Source organism: Galleria mellonella, unplaced genomic scaffold (genome assembly GCF_026898425.1).
Source record: "Galleria mellonella isolate WM207_F2 unplaced genomic scaffold, CSIRO_AGI_GalMel_v1 utg312, whole genome shotgun sequence".
NCBI classification, from domain to species: Eukaryota; Metazoa; Arthropoda; class Insecta; order Lepidoptera; family Pyralidae; genus Galleria; species Galleria mellonella.
The window spans coordinates 5,649,535-5,669,178 of record NW_026442074.1 but is presented as its reverse complement, the minus strand read 5'-3'; the positions used below and the strand labels follow the sequence as shown (position 1 = coordinate 5,669,178).

Below are 19,644 nucleotides of genomic sequence, written 5' to 3'. Positions count from 1 at the left end.
TGTTAGGTATATATAAAAAAAAAAACAAAAATATTAACCTCGTTTCAAAAATGTTCTATCTCTAAAAAATGTTGCTAACACATAAATATTTTAAATACATGTAGTTACTGCTATATAATATGTTGTTATTCCATATAATTTGTTGCTTCTATAATGATCATGTCATTATATAAGGAATTTAACTACGACCACTTATAAATTACTAGATTTTACCCGCAACTTCATCCGTGTGACTGAAATATATACACTGGCCGGGAGTAACAAAGCAACAAATAAACTCGCTTACTCATTTATAATATTAGTTAAGGATTATATGTTATTTGTCAAAAGCTATACTGATGGAGAAAATAACTATCTAGTAATAGTTATATAACTTTTTCTACAGAGAAGAAGGAGACACAGCACTGCACCTTATAGCTGGGTTAACATCGAGCTCGTGTGATGAAGATACAATGGAGCAAATGGCGGAGGTCGCAGATATAATGGTTCAGAAAAATGCTGATATAAACCGACAAAACAAAAAAGGATTGTGAGTGTCAATACTTATTATTTTACTACTAATTTTATATTATTATAATATATATAGGTTTTATAGTTTACGTTTTTTTATATTTTTTAAATAAATGAATTATTTTTTAGCACACCCCTACATCAAGCAGTGATAGCTCGAAATCAACGAATATTTGAATTGTTACTTAAACAACCAAATTTAGACACAAATTTGCGGACTCTAACAGACGAAAACCCGCCCTTGTACTATGCGCTTGTTGACGATAGACGCGCGTCGATCTCATCAAGCGAAACTTTAGTCATGAATGGATCTAACCCGTTTGATACCCCTGTTACGAATAAAAATGCCTTCACTGAAGATCCTGTGGAAGATAAAACTGAAAGTGTTGTCGAAAGAGGGTTCGCTGCTAAATTGTTAGCTAAGGGATGCCAACCAAATCCACAATATTCAGGATCCGGTGATAGCCTGCTGCATATATTAGCACTTGGATGGTTTGAGGTAATAACAGAATTTTTAATCTTCTAAATTAACCTTTATATCTGATAAATTATGCATAGCATTAAAACTCTACTTCGAGGTTAATTGCAAACCTTGTGCTCAAAATTTTTATTATGATTATCAATGTATAATGTTCACTCCTAAAATTGTTGTATAATGTATTTAAATCTTTACGAGCAAAGATAATTCGCTTTGGATTAAAATAAGTTAATAATTTTATTAACTTACAAATACTTATATATACTTTAATTATTACAACTTGAATATTTTATTATTTCAGAAATTCAATAAGTGCTCGAAATGTAATATAGAATAACTCTGATTATAATATTTTATTATAGGAACTACAAAATGCTATTTGCTTATTTTCTCGTTTTATGTAGGTATGATATTTCTTTTTAAAATAAAAAAAAAGTAATAATATAGTGTTGACTCAAAAAGCCAAACAATAAAAAAAAGGACTTCTACAACATTGATGTTATTTTTTTTCTATTCTATTACAACTCCTCTCATAATTATTTAAAAATTAACTTGCTACTAAGAATGTACTTATATTGTTTGAAAAAACATGTAAAGTCTTATCTAGCGTACTGATATTTTCATATAGGTATAAAGATCAATAGACTACCGATGAATAAGAAATATTGTTTTCCATAGGATTCTGCCGTATTTTTAACAACGCACTTGAATGGGGAAGTGAATCACGCTAACGAAGCGGGTCTGACGGCCCTACATGCGGCGTGCGCCAACGGTCTGGCGCGACTCACCACTGCTCTATTGGAGCACGGTGCTCGGCCAAACATGCAGACCGCTTATGGCGAACAAGAGGACACTGTTTATAGGTAATTTTTTTTACTGAACTCAACATTTGACCACAAACCACCAATGAGTACAGGGATAGTTGTTGTTGTTTTCGTGAATCTTTATTGCACATATTTTACATTGGCCATATGAAAAATGTATAACATGTAATGGTGGACTTATCCCATAGAGGAATCTCCTAAGTTAATTTTTGAGAAGATACAAAAAAACTATAGATGGTTCGAGGGAGAGAATTGTGCAGCTAAAGATGAAATTGTAGTAAGGGTCATATCCTGTCTGAATGAACATAATTCTATCTATCATGTTAAGTCCCTTGTGGAGGTAGGCAGAGTACTAAACTACTGAAATACTACTGAGATCACAAATGTTACTTTTATCAAATATTTATCACTACATAGTATAAAATAAAGTCGCTGTCGCTGTCTGTCCGTCCCTATGTACGCATAACCCTTAAATATATAATGTGATGAGTAGTGTGCACCCGTGCGAAGCCAGAGCAGGTCGCTAGTTTGCTATATATAAAAAAAATATGTTATAAAATATATTAAACAAGTTTATGATTTTATTTAATCCAGTTGTAATTTGTTTATTTATCAGCATTTTCACGCAATAAGTGACAACCTATTATAGAGCTACTATTTTAGAGTAAAAACTACTACGACACATATTTACAAGTTTTTATTACCGCAACATCCGTTGTTGTGAACATCAAGTAGGCATTTTGTGCTTAAACTATATTTATGAAACGATTTAATTATAAAAATTAAAATATAATTTAAATTTAAATTATCATAATCACAATTACTCAATGTTTTTATCACTGGTGAATATAAACCTCTATTCAAATACAAGTTATAAATCATCTTTATTCAACAAGTTTACAAGCTGTTTTGTATTATCGTCATTTATAATATGGTGTGCGTTACTTGAATGATTTGAAATAATTGAATAAAATCTATAGCAAAAATATTAATTATATTTAGCTTTACAAAAAAGTCCTTGACACTATATGTCTAAATTTAATATATCAACTAAATAAAATTGTTTTTTGTTAAAAGTAAAATAAATTGTACATTACTTTTGGATGCAGGTTATGTGAAAATATACATGAGTATACATTACAAATTCTTATAAAACAAATAGCTAAATTAAAATGACATTTCATGGAGATAAAAGTTACTTTTTACAGCATATTAATTGATGCAGTTGCTCAGAAAATAATGCAATATAATAAAACAATAAACCGGTAAAATTATTGGGATGTCGCTGCTGCTGGCCGTGCGAGAATAGTAGTCACGGCGCGGAGGTGAGAAGCGCAGGAAGAACTATAGAAACGCACTCACTTCAAATTGTTAATAGGCTGTTTTATAATCTTAGAAAATATTAGTTTATTACTTTCAGACATGAAAAAAATACCAACCTTACTAAAACGTGTTGAATAGTTTAAAAGTTACACAAATAAATATTACACCCACACGACGCCAGGGCGGGTCGGTAGTTAGCAATATTAATGTTTATTTAAACACTTAAACTAACATGGTCATTTAGCCTACACATAATTGATCCCATGCATGTTTATCATTCAAGTAATCATTTAGTGTTATTACACACTAAACGATTACTTGGTTTTGTTCAGTAAGTGTTTTTTAATAACCGGTTTAAATTTATTTTAAAGATAGATCCCAAGGGTACCGAAGGATGTATCTTGCGGATTATATATTTTTTTTTTACAACTTTGAATGGCAAACAAGCTGACGGCTCACCTGATGGAAAGTGGTAACCGTCGCCTATAGACATGAGCAGTACCATGGACATAACAGAATATACTGTTCCGCCCATGATACCCCCCATGCGTTGCCATTCCTGAGGACTCGGATGTTATTCCTTTGTACCCAGTAAATTCACGCCATATCCCATCCTTCAAACCGAAACACAGCCATGCAAACACAACTTCTTCACAGTTGAAATTTTTTGAAAAAAAAAATTATGTTCATTCCCATAAAAGACTTATAAATTTTGTATAAACGACACTTCAGCAAGCAAGAACAGCAAGTTTATACCTGTATCTAGTATTAATATTATTGATTAAGATTCCTGCGTATATATAAAATGTTTGCATATATGTATTGTGAAACTATAGTGAGAATAGTTAATTTTAAACTTTCGTGTTGTTAACACATATCCCTGTCGTGACCACGGCGTGGTGCAATCCACGTTGAAATATCGGCAATAAATAAGCAGGTATGTAGGTACTATTTACCTGCAAATGTTTTTCATCGTGTTAAGTTCCGATAGAGTATTTAGAATATTTACTTCTATAAATTTCTCTTTAAGTGATTCATGAATTTAAATAGAATAAATTGTATACTGTTTAAAATTAACTACCCTTAACCCTGCATACACTTGTTTTCCCTGGCAGCAAAAATATGCCTTAATAACTTCATACCTGCATTCGTAGTTGATCGCCCTTTCATCATATCATACCAACCATTAATTATCACTTGGCCATTGCTGACCATAGACCTTGATCGCCCTTTTGGAAAATCAAATTGACTGTTAGGAATTAATTCATTTAAATTAAATTAATTGAAACATTGTGTATAGATGCTCCTTGGGTAGCACCTTGCGAAGAATTTTAAGAAGAAATACCAAATAATATTAAGCAGGATCCCAATCTAACCCGTGGGATTTGGGGGAAAGGGATTATTAGTAATGCGGACTATCATTTCCATTGCTAATAATACACCCTGTCAGGTCGACGTTCACGTGGTCCCCTCTGGAAACCATCGTGCCGAATACAAGGTGTATTCATCACGATTGGCTAACTCATGTCAATTATTTTTTATTCTCACCTATCATCCCTCACTGGTGCTCCGCCAGCGTATACCGTTATCGCAGGCAGGGCTACTATTCCATTATCGTCCATTAAAAAAAACCCGTGGGAATTGGCGTGAAGATAAAAATATAATTTTACATAATATTTAATTTCAGACAAACACCCCTTCATTTAGCTGTATACAATAACCACGAAGGTGCGGTAATGGCTATTCTGGAACACAAGAAATTGGTGGAGAAGGGAGAGTATCCAGCGACAGACCGTAACAATGTCAGTCTCCTACCTAATCTGAACTTGAAGAATTCTGAAGGAGATACACCTGTGAGCCTTGCGTTGGGTGAATGTGAGTAAATTTTATTCATTTTCTTTTTAATCATTACCCAGCCGTTAGTTGTTCATAGCTATACCACAGAATATACTATTGGCTGAGTATAGAGCCATAGAGATGGTTCTGACCATTTGCGTCTACTGACTCCATAAAATACCTGCAATCAATGTAATCTATTTAATCTAATAAATTGTAATTAGATGTTGTTTGTACGTAGGAGATATTAAAAAAAAAGTAATATGGGGATCTTAATAAGACCAATAGATGACAAATTTATATTTTTTAGAGATTTTGTTAGTCTGTATGTTTGTTTCGGCATCATGCAAAAACTACTACTCCAAATTGTATTCTTGAAGGTCTCACTTAAAAACTGACGTATGTTTTATCTTGATATATCATTTAAAAGTGGTATTTTTCTTTGGATTTCCTATTTTTAAATTCCACGTGTGTGAATTACGGAAAAATGCTAGTACATAAATAGTACATAATATAAGAATAATATATTCTTCTACTACTCAGGTCACAAGCACTTAATAGCGCCACTGATTGAGGGGGGCGCTGATCCCAACATTCGTAATGGTAAAGGCTTCACGCTGCTCCATCAAGCCATTGTAGAAGAGGATTCTAAAACCGCCATCTATTTATTGGACCATGGAGCTGATATGAACGCATTGTGAGTAGTGTTTACAACTTTTATATTTATTTTGCATGCATATGCATGTTGAGATACTCGTAAATAGCGTTGGTACCCGATTTTCACTTTTATTTTTATAGATCGTAGAGTCAATTATCTATTGTCACTCTTTCTGAGTAGGAAATAAAAACTAAACACTAAAGCGGCCCTCTACTCAACAAATAACATATCTGTCTCCAAATTCATACCTACTCTAAATTTGTGACTCTATATTTCAACATTTTGCCAATAAATTATAATTTAATATGTAAAGTTAGGTCTTGTTCGTGGTATTATGGAAAGTGAGTTTTGAGACTTGCCTGGAATCTAACTGCTGTATGTAACAGTCACAGCAATCTGAGTTAAAACATGTAACACCTTAGTTTTTAGATACGACGATATCTTACAGTTGAAGTTCTGACTTGCTCGTTATATTGATATCGTTGTACCTTGTAGAATGAAAAATGCAAAAAATAGTAATTTTACAGTACTTCCTCCAAAGGTTGTCGGTGTATCAATATTATATCGATTTATGAAATTTCGCAGAACGGAAGCTGGTGAAACTCCACTTCAACTGGCAATACATTGCCGTTTAGGTTTAGTCGTCGAAGCTTTATGCGTTCGAGGCGTAGACATGAGTCGCCTCGACGCCAACGGAGTACCGCCTCTATGGGCTGCTCTCGACTCCGGCCAGGAAGAAGTGGCTAGTGTAAGTTGGAGTTTAATTTCTCATCCTAAAGTACATTTTGCATTGCGGTATTCCATTGTTGAGAATATATTTTTGCCTGTAGATTTTGGTGAGAAATGGAGCGGATGCCGATTGTTGGGGGCCCGGACCGGATGGTTGTTTACAAACATTATTACACAAGTAAGATTTTGCATTTATTTTTAAATAGAATTTTTGACATTAACATTTTTTAATAAAATATCAAATTTTAATTTTATGATTGTAACTTTCGAAGTTGAATTGAAAAGGTTTCAATCTGAAACTCAGATAGTAATCGTAAAACAATGTTTTTTTTATACAACTTAGAATGGCAAACAAGCTGACGGCCCACCTGATGGAAAGTGGTAGCCGTCGCCTAAATGCTACCAACACTTATACCATAAATGTTGGTAGCATCCATCATTTATGGTACAAGTGATGGATGCTACCAACAAATGTATTCCCAAGGAGGGTTGACGCTAGATAAAACCGAAAGCTAAATCTTTGTGTAATATAATAAAAATATATTATGCCGACGCCGAATAATCGGCATAAAGGCAGGAAGAAGATGATGCTAGGTCGACAGTTTACCACAATCTTAGCTCGTCATATACACATTTGGTCACAGTGGCCCTTTGTTATCGCCAACGTACGCTCTACGCTTAGATTATATAGATAGAGCGTCGAGCCTCAAAAACGGGTCAACTTTTTGTCAGCTAATTGTCAAATTAACTGACTCGTTTTTTTATCAATGTTTTATATACTTACGTATACAATGTGTCTTGACGTATTATTTAATAAATAAAATTTGTGTATATGCATTAAAAATATGCAGAAATTATACGACAAAATAACTATAGATATTATAAAGGAATCACTCATAACTATTTATCATGCAAAATTGTATGAAAAATTTGACCCGTTTTTTGAAGTATTTTATAGGTCTACGTATGTATGTCAAACACGTATGCTATTGGGACGGTGTAACTGGGTACAGCAGGCGACTGATCCGAGCGCGTTGTGTGGTGTAGGGCGATAGACGAGAACAAGGAGTCGCTGGCGACGTTCCTGATCCGGTCGGGCTGCGACGTGGAGTCGGCGCGGCGCGCGGGCGCGGCCGGTGAGGGCGCCGACGTGGCCGCCGACCGCCACGCGCCGCTGCATCTCTGCTGCACCTGGGGGCTCGTCGACGTCATACAGGTCCGCCGTACTCATCGGGATCCACTCCCAATGCATGCATGCAATTAATAATATCATAAATACCACTGGACATATTACATAGAACCATCTAGTACCGAACTAAACGGAGCTTGTAATATTTTTACTAAATAACTTATATATACTTTTTTATATAAATACATATCATACATTAAAACACTCAAATCAACGCGAAGTGACATACTTGCTTATGAATACGGATGTTTATGTTATACGAGGATCAGACCCGCGACCATCGGAGAATAGGTAATCTCCTAAATCGCTACATCACCAAGGTTGTTATTTTTTTAATTTATAAACGAATTCTCTCATGATAAAATTATGGATGCAAAACGTATACAATTGTAAAGTACTATACATAGTTTATATCTATATCCTATAACAGTTTATATAAATTTGAGTTCAGATATGCGAAAAAATAATAGACAAATGAAAATGTGTAGGCATAATTATTTTACGCCTAAATTTCTTAAAAAAATATTAAATTTATGCTAAAACTGAACTGTTTATATGTATTTTAAATAAATAATTATTTATTGTAGACTCTTCTAGAACACGGTGCCAATATAAATTCAAAAGACGCGGAAGGCAAAACACCGTTACACATCGCGATAGAGAACCAGCACGCGGGCATCATCTCGCTGTTGTTGTCTCACCCGGGCATCGATCTCTCTGCGCGCGACAACAAAGGTGTGTCGCCGTTCGCGGCGGCGCTCACCGCCAAGAACAACAAGGCTGCACAGTCTATACTGGAGAAGAATCCATCGGCTGCTGAGCAGGTAATTTTAAACTTTCGTATTGTTTACATACATTTTAAATTCAATTCTATTCAATCATTTATTGCTATTTCATGTTGTAACAATATAGGTCTTAAATACTATCGAAACTTAGAGTGATGAAAAACTTTTGCAAGTAAATAGTACCTACACACCTGCTTCTTTATTGCCGATGTTTAGACGTGGATTAAACCACGTCGTGGTCACGACAGGATTTTTTATCACGTGAAGTCTCGATACTGTATTTAGAATATGAAGAGCAGGTTCCTATTTTTCCTTTTTCATTTCTATTCATTTATAAAGTTTCCTTAAATTCTATCCAGTTATTGTTTTGTTTACGTAGACTCCTTAAAATGTCTGATTTTGTTGATGATAGTTCTCTTAGTTTGTTTTTTTTATCTATAATAGTACTGTTAGTTTCTGTAGATATGTAATCATATTTATGACTACAGATTTTAATGAAATTTGATATATATTAGATGGAACACATTCCAAATTATAAGGTATCTTTTAACTGTTACTAAACTGTTACTAATTCTGTTATTGATAAAGAAATTAAACGACTAATAGATATTATTATTTATTTTAGCTATTGACATATTTTGTCAGTTTGAGTAATTTTTAATTTAAAGCTCTAAACAAAACAACAATTACACAGTTAAATTATGTGTTTTTTCACACAGGTCGATAAAAAGGGTCGCAACTTCCTTCACGTGGCCATCCAAAAATGTGATATGGAAAGCGTGATGTTCCTTTTATCGGTGGAGGTAGATGTAAATTCTCGTGTACAAGATGCGACACTAGCGCCGCCTTTGCATTTGGCGGCTGCTGCCGGTAACGAAGTGCTTCTGCGGAGTCTACTGCTTGCCGGCGCTAGGCCCAATGACAGGGACGCCCACAAGTAAGTCTTTTCTTTATGAATTTAAATCGTCTATTGATTTAAATATCAATGATTGTCAAATAATACCCAAAACTTACTATGAATGAGAAATTGGTAAATCGTCTTCTTTATACATATTGAAATAAGGCAGCTGGGAGTATAAATTATATGAGACTCTTATATTCTAGTAAATATATATATATATATATATAGATCTAGTAAAAATATCCGAACCCTGAATTTATGCTAAACTAAAGAGACAAAACTCCTTACTGGGTGGTCCCAGCACGGAATAAGTCACCCCTTCTTTTCCCGTGGGTGTCATAAGAGGCTACTAAGGGAACTTAATAGTCGAGGGATAAGCCTAATTGTATTTGTGAAGCCGTCCGCCAGGCGTGACAGCTATTTGCAAAACCCTTCATATGGGGGAAGTCAATGTTCAGCAGTAGAGAGTGAACGACTGATATAAAGTAATAATTGTCTTTTTAATTGATGATAGTCGAATTATTATTATCCCATCTACGCGTTGGTATATGTGCTGCCATCTGTGATAGATGTAGATAAAGTCATGTCAGTTGGCCTATAGTGACTAATTTACATAGGATAAACTACGACGCCTTTTAGCTGAAACCAGGAGCACCTGGTTTTAGCTAAAAGGTAAAAGCTAAAAGCTTATTAAGATGTTAGTAGCCGTTACAAATACTCCTTCCCCCCGAACATCGTCGTTGTATGCTCGCGATGGAGCTAAGGTGAGGGTTGTGTGTATTGTTGTACTACATTTTACACACCTTGTACACCATCACATTTTGTACCACCACTTATTGTACTACATTTTAGCAATAAATTCATTCATTCATTCATTATACATAAAGATAGCAAGGATAAGCAAGCTGAAGTAGCAATGGGCTGGTCACATAGCTCGAAAAACCGACAATCGATGGGGAAGAAAGGTTCTTGAGTAGCGACCACGTACGGGCAAACGCAGTGTAGGTAGGACGACCCTCCACTAGATGGAGTGACAACCTGAAATGCGTTGCAGGGAGTCAGTGGATACAGGTGGCTCAGGACCGTTCTTTATGACAGTCTATGGAGGAGGCTTATGTCCAATAGTGGACGTATAATGGCTGAAATGAGGCAAATACGTTCAAAAGAAATTATACATTTCTGATGCTCCTACTAGGTAGTAAGACAAGCAAAAATTCAATTTTAAATACATATACATGACTATTTTCTATAAAAATTCATATCCGGACATAATTTTAAGTTAAACATAAACAACATTTTTTAAGGTAAACATAAACATAAACAAACATAATTTTAAGTATAGGACGGATAATGCAAATGATGATTGATTGTGCGCAGGCGCACGGCGCTGCACGTGGCGGCGGCGGCGGGGCAGGCGGCGATCGTGTCGGCGCTGGTGAGCGGCGGCGCGGAGTGCGGCGCGGTGGACGCGGCCGGCGACAACGCGCTGCACGTGGCCGCGCGCGACGGACACGCCGCCGCCGCGCGCGCCTTGCTCGCCGACACCGACGTCGACGCCGCCGCCGCCAACCTCAAAGGTTTTATTTTATGCAACTTAAAATGGCAAACCACCTGATGGAGATAAGTAATAACCGTCGCCTATACACATGAACAGTACCATGGACCATAACAAAGTATACTGTTTCTCTCATGATTCTTATATTTCTCGCCCACTTCATATTATTATTAAGGCTAATAAACCTATATTAATAATTCAATAATAATTCATAAAAATGTAAGTTCACCTGATGGAAAGTGGTAACCGTTGCCTATAAACATGAGCAGTACCATAGACATAACAGAGTATACTGTTTCGCCCATGATATCTCCTATGTGTTGCCATTTCTGAGGACTAAGGTATTATGCCTCTGTACCCTAACTCACTGCCATATCAGACCCTTCAAACCGAAACATAGCCATGCAAACACAATTACTTCACGGTTGAAACACGAATGGGACATATTTATCCAACCAATTGTACAGTCTCCCACTAGTAAGTAAAAACTTGACCAGTGGTTACAGTCACCTGTAACCTGTAAGGGCACATCACTGTCGTCGTGCCATGTTTAATATAATGTACATATTTAATATGTAAACGACACTGATTCTAAACTAAGCAGAGTTTGTACTATGAAGACTATACGACTAAGACATATTTTTTAAATAAATAAGTACAAATTATACATAGAAAACACTTATAAACAAATGTTTGTATTATTCGAAGATCAAATCCGTAACTGTCATAAAAGGAAGCAGTGTGTTATAACACTGCACTACCTACTGAGTCACTGTCGTTAAATTTTATAACTTCCAAAAACATTTCATTAAATAAATCTTAATATTACATAATATGTTCTGTCTAACAGGTCGGAATCCGTTACATGAATTATGCTGGTGTAAAAAAGATAATGCGGCGACAATATGCGAAATATTCCTAGAATTTATGCCTGACTATCCCATCAACAAAACAGATTTACAGGTATGCCTATACAAATTATTTTTAAACCAATTATTTTGTTATTCAAATTTATGGTCTAGTATTAAAATAACATTACGTAAACTCTATGTAAAAATTTAAAAATGCAAGAATTTATACTATTGAATAAATATCTTGATAGTCCACGTTGGGCGCCAAAGTGTAAACGCTTAATTTGAATGAGCATTATGTAGATTTGGTTAGCGCACTACATTATAAATAAAAATAGGAAGGTTATTGAACTCCACCTGTCAACTGTTTCGTGTAAAGTATAATTATGATTAGTTTGTACAAAAAATACATATTATTTTACATAGATATATTTTTTCTTTTTATTTAAGACAATGTGCACAGATTGTTGGATTGTTGTTGTTTATGATAAATGAATCCGCAGTATTATTTATACTTATTTTCAGTTGTATACTCAGTTTCATCTCGATCACCTAAATTCTATTCTATTCATATTAGTAACATCTCCATTAGTGACAACTCCTAGCCACTAATACATTTATGGGGCAGTGTTATCAACTTATGTTAGTACTACAACATGTTGAAAAAACAATGTCCCCGGGAAATATTAAAAATGTCCACCCGTCCCGACGTCGCACGGGTGGACATTTTTAACATTTCCCTTCACTGCTCTGCTCCTATTGATCGTAGCGTGATGAAAAGTATACTATAACCTGCCCAGGAGTATGAATAATAATTGTACCAAGTTTCGTTAAAATCCGTCGAGTAGTTTTTGTTTCTATAACGAACAGACAGACAAAAATTTTACTGATTGCATTTTTGGCATTAGTATCGATCACTAATCACCCTCTGATAATTATTTTGGAAATATATTTCATGTACAGAATTGACCTCTACATATTTATTATAAGTATAAATTACCACATTGTAACTTATATATGTTCCCTACGAATGACTTGTGACTTCTCCCAGGGCAATACTCCGTTATTGCTGGCGTACATGAATGGGCAGGCCGCCATGTGCCGCGTGCTTGTACGCGCCGGCGCTTGCCTCGCGCAGGAGAACAAGGAGGGAATCTCCATATTCAACTATCAGGTACTTATATCCCGTCTCAATACAATAATATAAAATATACATTCTGCAACAATAATGTGAAAGTCAAGCGTGACATTTACTGACTTAAAAACAGATGTTCTGTCTTTGATTTTTTTTTTTTATGTTCTACAATAAATAATTACTTTTTTTTTTTTATTCAGTATTAGTTTGTTTCTTATTGACAGTTTATTTAGTAATGAAATTGAGCTCCTTAACTTTTTTTATTGTGATTGACGATATCTTTTTGCTCATTCTTCTGGTTGCAAACTGGAAGTGTGATGATATCATCCAATGTTTGGAACATTGGACGGTATCATCACACTTCCAGTTTGCAACCAGAATTGGACTAAAGAAATTTAAGACAAATACGAGTATTTCTAATTCAATTTTCAATCAACTTAAAAAAGGAGGTTTCTAATTCGGTTATATTGTTTTTATGGTTGTTATCTAATAATCTCGTCAGTTCTTAACCGATTTGGAAAATTTTTTTATTATCTGAAAGGATATACTTACAGATTGGTCCCATAGAAATTTTATCGAAATCGGTGCAGTGGTTTATTTTTTAGATCATTATAACTGATTTTGTTACAATTGAAGTAGATTTTTTGTGGAACACAATCATTAATTATTACGTAACTATACATTCATTATTTTGATATTTGAATTATTAAACAGGTTGCCACAAAGCAGCTGTTACATAGACTCCTTGATGCGCTGCCAGCAGAGGCTCCGTGGGCTGAAAGCGACCTGTGTCAGGAATGCGGCACCAAATTCACGCTTACTATGCGAAAGCATCATTGGTAAATCTGAATTCTTATATGTCTCTATTTGATTAAGGCAGTATCTTTAGTAGTCCTATATTACAAGCATAGCTAATAAAAATAAATTGATCAATATAGTTTAATTATTTATCTACCATACTTATCAGGTTCGAGGCCCAAATGAGGTAAAGAATATTTAAAAAATCATGAATACAGTATTTCTTATCTTTAAGAATAAAGTCCGCATTAAATAAATGTCCTATTTATTATCTTTAATGTTTTTCTACTGTTGAAATCTCGATATTTTGTTTGTAACTGAAAGAGGGGAGAAGCGGTTTGTGTACCACCTAGATATTTACCCATAATTTCATATTTGTATAGACGAATTTTGTAGAATGAATTGGAATGGATTCATTCTAGAAATAGATAAAAGGGCTTTATAAATGTAAACTTAATTTGTTACAGTCGTCACTGTGGTAGGATGCTATGCAACAAATGTTCCAGCCAAGATGTCCCAATCCTCAAGTTTGGTATGAATAAACCTCAGCGAGTGTGCGAGATTTGCTTCAACGTCCTACAGGTTGGCGCCAGTTAGTAATGTCTCCATAAACATGGCGAACAAAGCATTAATAGGGTGTGATATACTCATATTTTGTATGAGAGCTCAGCGATGTCATATTGTAAACTAAAACGTAGAGTCGAGTACGGATGAGTTACTGGCTATGACAGCAATAATGTGTAAATTGTTTAATTTTGTTACATTTTCTTTTTAAATTTAGTTATACATTGTATATTTATAAATGTATGGTCACAATAACGTTATGTAAACATTTATAGTAATTTTATTACTATTATTAAATTAACTAATATTTGGACGCAAAAATAAAGTGGAGGCCTGCTTCATAAGTAGAAATTCGACGGGTACGATAGTTACCGTTGAATTGGCGTCTTATTATTCTTTTTGTATGAAAAGTATTGATTTTTTAATACAGCTTTTACAAGCTTTCATTATGTCGAGTCATTTTGTCGAGATCTATTCGAATAACACAGTAGGCCTCCAGTACTAAAAAATGTAATTGTGTATAGCGTACACGTAATTTATACTATAAATATTCTATATACATATTAGTGTGTAGTCAGTATCAGATTATAATTTTATTGGACTCGGGTAGCAGTACCTATACATGAATACGAACATTGTTAATATTATACGAGCCACTGACCGGGATTGTTTTTATAAAAAGCAAAAAAAATGCCACAGTATATAAGAGACATTGTTACACAGGCTTTATATTTATTTATTTACTAGTTGTCCTGGTAATCTTCATGTCACCTACAAAGCCATCTGTTAAAAATAATCCGAAGTAGCGATTCCCTTACAATATTACTTATTTTTTATTTTTTTTGTTTTCACTGTGGAAAGTCTCATTATATTGAATGTCTTATATGTATTTTCTGGTACATGCGCACTAATTACAACTGCTGTTTAATTTCATTATACTTTTGCTGTGTTTTGATAATTCGCATTTGTTAACAGTATTCGTGTTCATGTACATTTGAGAGCTTCATACTTAGCTATATTTAATGACTGACGGCTATTGTTTCTTTAGAATTTAACGTGTACTTATAATGCCTAAACCTTTAAGCCATCCGTTAGAATAGGAACAAGAGTTCAGTGCCTCAACTGTCCATATATTTCATTAAATGTTGTGTAGAAAAAAGCCAAAGTCTGGATGTTGTTTGATAAAAAACACCATTTACATTAGAAGGAACTATGGATTAGGGAGCGGACTCCTATTTACGTATCATACTAGCTCCCAATCTGATTTTAGTTTTCACGGGAATTACACCAGAATTGGTCCTCTGGCAGTTTAGTTTCTTCGGTCAACAGAAGAAATGGATCCGTAACGATTCACCTATTTTTTAATGGACAATAAAATTGGTAACGTAAAGGTGACCAATATCGGTGCCTGATGTCATGGGGTCACAATATTCCTGATATTGTTATTAAAGTTGATTTTGTAATAATTTAGTTATAATTTTATATAGCTATATTTGTTTTGCAAGAAATTAAATATGTTAGACAATTAGTCATTTAGAATTAATGCTCATTATATTTTGTTTTCTTCATGTATCCACGTCATTGCTTAGATATATTGTCAATTTCTAATACTTTAGGTATAAGATTTTATAGACATTGAATTGTATTGCATAGTCATAAAATTACGATGTTTAATCTCAGATCATACAAGTTTCAAAATAATATTTGATATTCGTCAAACGTAGAATACTTTATAACTCGTATTCAAATTTGATTTAATTCGCTTAGAGAAAATAGTAAATAATAGGTATACGATAATGAAATCAAGAATCGATAACTATATACATTTAATTTTTTCAAAATTTGTCTGTCTATTGGTGTAGCCAGAGACCATAAATCGTGCCGATTCTATATGACGCTTCTTCTCTACTATAATTAGTACAATAAATTATACAGTATATGATTTTTATTTACGGGAGTTTATGGAATACTTTAATATAATATTAATTTCCTCGATAAACTCACCTTTTGGAATTTATATATTTGAGATTTTGATTTTCTGAGATGTGTTTTGAATTTCATAAGTTATTTGAGACTTGTATGTTCTGTAATTAAACGAAAATAGATAAGGTAACTTATATAAATATTGTCGAGATGACTGAAAATCCTGTATATCTGACTTTAAGGAAATGCAGTAAATATATATTTCTTCAATCATACCATTTAGTTCTGCTGCATGTAAAATATGTTTATGACAGTACACGTAAAATTGCATTTCCTCTTGGTTTGGTTGTTAAATAGGTATGTAGGTAAATGATATAATATGCTGTTTAATTTTTATTTATATTATTTTGCATTTGAATTATTAAAACATTCCAAAATTTGTTTAGTATTAGTCAGTATTTAAAATTATTTTTTCTTTATTATTATAAACTTTATCCATCGAAGATAGACCTGAGATAAACTATATTTGGTGTAGAGAGTATAGTACGAATATTTTGTTTATATATGAAATTAAGATTTATTATTTACATAACTTTTAGGGACAAACTATTCTTCTGTGATCTTTATTCTGTTTAGTAATAGTTGGCAATAGTAGGTATTGATTTATGAATTGGTAGTGCCATTCCTTATTACTTTAAATATTAAATTTTCCACTGCAGCCAAGTGTTATTTAATTAAAATATGTATTTGCTTTTAATAAAAATGTATTCTGAAACATTTTTTTTATTTAATGTTTTAAACACATCTCCATACAATAAATAAAATAAAATGTCATATATATTATTTTGATTATTTATTTACAAATCAACAACAACAAATCCTTTCAATTTTTTAGTTATACTTGTAAGGTACATATTAAATAATTTACTAACCAGCACTATAGTTCTACCTTTCAAAATGTATGGTAATAACCTTCTGTTACAATGATTTTATTTCAAGGCAGAACTAAACCTTAAAAAGAGCTACTACTATATTACTTTAGCCTTGAGAACAGGTCTTTGCTAACACATTTGTCAAGGACATGGAGGTAATCAATTAGTTCTTCATCACAAGTCTCAGCTGTTTTAGATCGTGAGTTGACACGGTCATTGCACTCCTGGTACTTGCCCCATAAGTTTTGCGCGTCAGGTTTTTGAGAGCACTCTTCCTGAAAGAGGATAATGATAATTTTAAAATAAAAAGTAAATAACAACAAGATTATTTTATAATATAAATTTAACATTTATTATTATAATATTTTTTAATTCAAGTAAACTTAATTACAAGTATTTTCATTCATTTTTCTTTATGAACAGTCATTTTTTTTATGATTCTACTGTCTATTCTGAATGCAATTTCAGTTGAGAAAAATAAGCAAGAAACTTAAGTGTTGCCTTTTTCAACAAAAGTTGAATTTATATTTATAAATAGTTACAAATAGTTTATGATTTATGATATAAAATATATTTATAAATAGTTTATGAACAACACTCATAATTTCAAGGACAATAGATAGCATATATCATTTCAAACTATAAAAATTAAGTGCTATTGTAACTCATTTTACAAACGTGACCCACATTTTTCTATATATTTAAGGTTCAAAGATAAAGAATAACACTATTTTTTTTTGTGCGGTAAAAGAGATCATGGATTACTACACATAAAGTCTACCAGAAGGAAACTTTATACAAAAATTGTCTGCTTATATTATACCTCTATCCCTATTGTATTTCTGCCATAAAACAGCTGTATGCAGTCCCCAAGAATGCCAATACCTGGTGGATACTATGGACATTACAAGATATTTGTTAATGCCCATGGTGTATTGACTTATGTTTATAGGTGATGGTTACCACTTTATATCACATGGGCCATCAACTCGAATACAGATTCAGATTCTTGATATTTAATAAAATAGATAAAGCTCGATTTATAAACAACAATAGATTTTTTCCCTTGAATAGAAAGTCCTGTTTCTACAAAAGCCTTGTGAAGCTTTTTGATGTTGTGAACTATTTCTATTATTTTTATTATAGTATTTATTGATAATGATTTTTTTTTTTTCAAAATACATACTGTGGTATTTTACCACCTATGTAAACTTTTGCTTCATTACACGTCTCTTTTATATCCATGTTTATATGTAAGTATATTTTGAGATAATTATGGCATTTTCAATCAAATTGAGCAACCAAAATAAGTAGATATAATATCTATTAAAAACTTGGTTTTAAACTAATAATACTATCTTACAAATAATTGTCTAAAGTTACTTTTATGATAAAATATCAAAATAGCATTTTGATTTATCAACACTACAAAATTACCCTATATTATAGTTATAGGCAAGGATTCAATATTATACAGTTAAGGCTAGAACCATTATTTTGTTGAATATTTTAGAGTTGCTTATGCACATATTATAGAAATGAAGAATTGGAGACTTTGGATAAATATTTTGGAGTTAGAGAGTATAAAAAATAATTTTGGTAAAAAGTATTCCAAGCACAATGTCAAATTCATTTGCATCTATATACAAGGTTCTATGATATCAATATAGAAATATTATTAATATATATAACAATTAATACTACAATTCTCAGCATTACATGAACGAAGTACGGGATTTTCAAATATAATAACATAATTCAAATTTACCTAATACAAATGTACATAAAACTAATTAATAGTTATTATAATAATATACAGTCTAATTAATCCACAAATCTTACAATTATAATATCCAAATATTAAAAGGAAAAAAGAACCTTTTTATTATTTTCCAAAACGATTTGAATCAGCATGCTGTAAAGACAACTCTACAATAAAAAAGAAAACAAATAAAAATACAAATTACTTGTATATTGACTTTACAGAACTACAAAACAAATAAAATAGTTGAAACTTAGATAATTAACAAAATAAATTAAGCATTTGAAATTTGAACCCGTATACCCAGTGATCGAATTTTTTGCATATAGCCTAGTGCAGAACACTAAAATTATTACACTTTCAAAAATGTAAAATATAGAAAATTTTAAATAGGTAGATATCAAAAGAGATTATTACTTACTCGTAATTGCTCCTGAGGATCGACCAAGTCCTCTTCTTCCTCCTCAGCTTTGACTACTGGAATTATTTTGTCTGCCATTATCGATCTGTAATAAAACAGATACATAAATATTTACAATTATATATAATGTAATTCAATTATTATTAACTATATAATAAATTACTAAGAACCTTTGGTTTTTATAAATTTATAGTAAATTACGAAAATCGATGATGCAACCAGGGAATGAGGTAGGATAAATGTGAGTTGCCAGTTTACTTACTATGTACCCCCATTAAGAAGACATTTTTAATATTAAAGTTCCCTGGATTTGTATGCTTTGATTTTTTAATTTAGTAATCAAAAGATTCAGTAAAGTAACTAAAAATTTTAAAATATATTTTTATATTATTATGATTCTTCCAATCAGTGATAGAATAATATATTATTTCTAATACAAATTTTCTAATAGAAATTGGGGAATTTTTTTA

General features: G+C 32.6%; 2 protein-coding genes across 3 annotated transcripts in view; one reads left to right on the top strand and one right to left on the bottom strand.

Annotated features, from left to right (window-relative positions):
• Nucleotides 1-16,834, top strand: part of LOC113514998 (rabankyrin-5) — a 63,477-nt gene extending 46,643 nt beyond the window's left edge. For both annotated transcript variants that reach the window (XM_026899110.3, XM_026899109.3), the window contains 15 exons: nucleotides 386-529; nucleotides 640-1,009; nucleotides 1,667-1,851; nucleotides 4,823-5,010; nucleotides 5,515-5,668; nucleotides 6,215-6,377; nucleotides 6,460-6,536; nucleotides 7,406-7,574; nucleotides 8,135-8,371; nucleotides 9,052-9,269; nucleotides 10,611-10,810; nucleotides 11,639-11,751; nucleotides 12,691-12,813; nucleotides 13,489-13,613; nucleotides 14,040-16,834. In XM_026899110.3, coding sequence (XP_026754911.2) covers nucleotides 386-529; nucleotides 640-1,009; nucleotides 1,667-1,851; nucleotides 4,823-5,010; nucleotides 5,515-5,668; nucleotides 6,215-6,377; nucleotides 6,460-6,536; nucleotides 7,406-7,574; nucleotides 8,135-8,371; nucleotides 9,052-9,269; nucleotides 10,611-10,810; nucleotides 11,639-11,751; nucleotides 12,691-12,813; nucleotides 13,489-13,613; nucleotides 14,040-14,169 — 2,596 coding nt within the window. In that variant the 3' untranslated portion in view covers nucleotides 14,170-16,834. The remainder of the gene's footprint in view (nucleotides 1-385; nucleotides 530-639; nucleotides 1,010-1,666; nucleotides 1,852-4,822; nucleotides 5,011-5,514; nucleotides 5,669-6,214; nucleotides 6,378-6,459; nucleotides 6,537-7,405; nucleotides 7,575-8,134; nucleotides 8,372-9,051; nucleotides 9,270-10,610; nucleotides 10,811-11,638; nucleotides 11,752-12,690; nucleotides 12,814-13,488; nucleotides 13,614-14,039) is intronic.
• Nucleotides 16,835-16,897: 63 nt separating this feature from the next.
• LOC113515085 (cytochrome b-c1 complex subunit 6, mitochondrial-like) lies at nucleotides 16,898-19,462 on the bottom strand. The gene is made up of 3 exons (XM_026899225.3): nucleotides 19,345-19,462; nucleotides 19,175-19,259; nucleotides 16,898-17,266 (listed from the first exon to the last, which is right to left on the bottom strand). Exons 2-3 carry the CDS (start codon nucleotides 19,250-19,252, stop codon nucleotides 17,093-17,095), a joined length of 252 nt encoding a protein of 83 aa, XP_026755026.1. The 5' UTR covers nucleotides 19,253-19,259; nucleotides 19,345-19,462; the 3' UTR covers nucleotides 16,898-17,092.
• Nucleotides 19,463-19,644: the final 182 nt, after the last annotated feature.

Coding starts and splice junctions, on each gene's coding strand:
- LOC113515085 (XM_026899225.3), bottom strand. CDS start 19,252: ATGGCAGACAAAATAATTCCAGTAGTCAAAGCTGAGGAGGAAGAAGAG. Junction 17,267..19,174: donor ATCCTCAGGAGCAATTACGA/GTAAGTAATAAT, acceptor ATCCTCTTTCAG/GAAGAGTGCTCTCAAAAACC.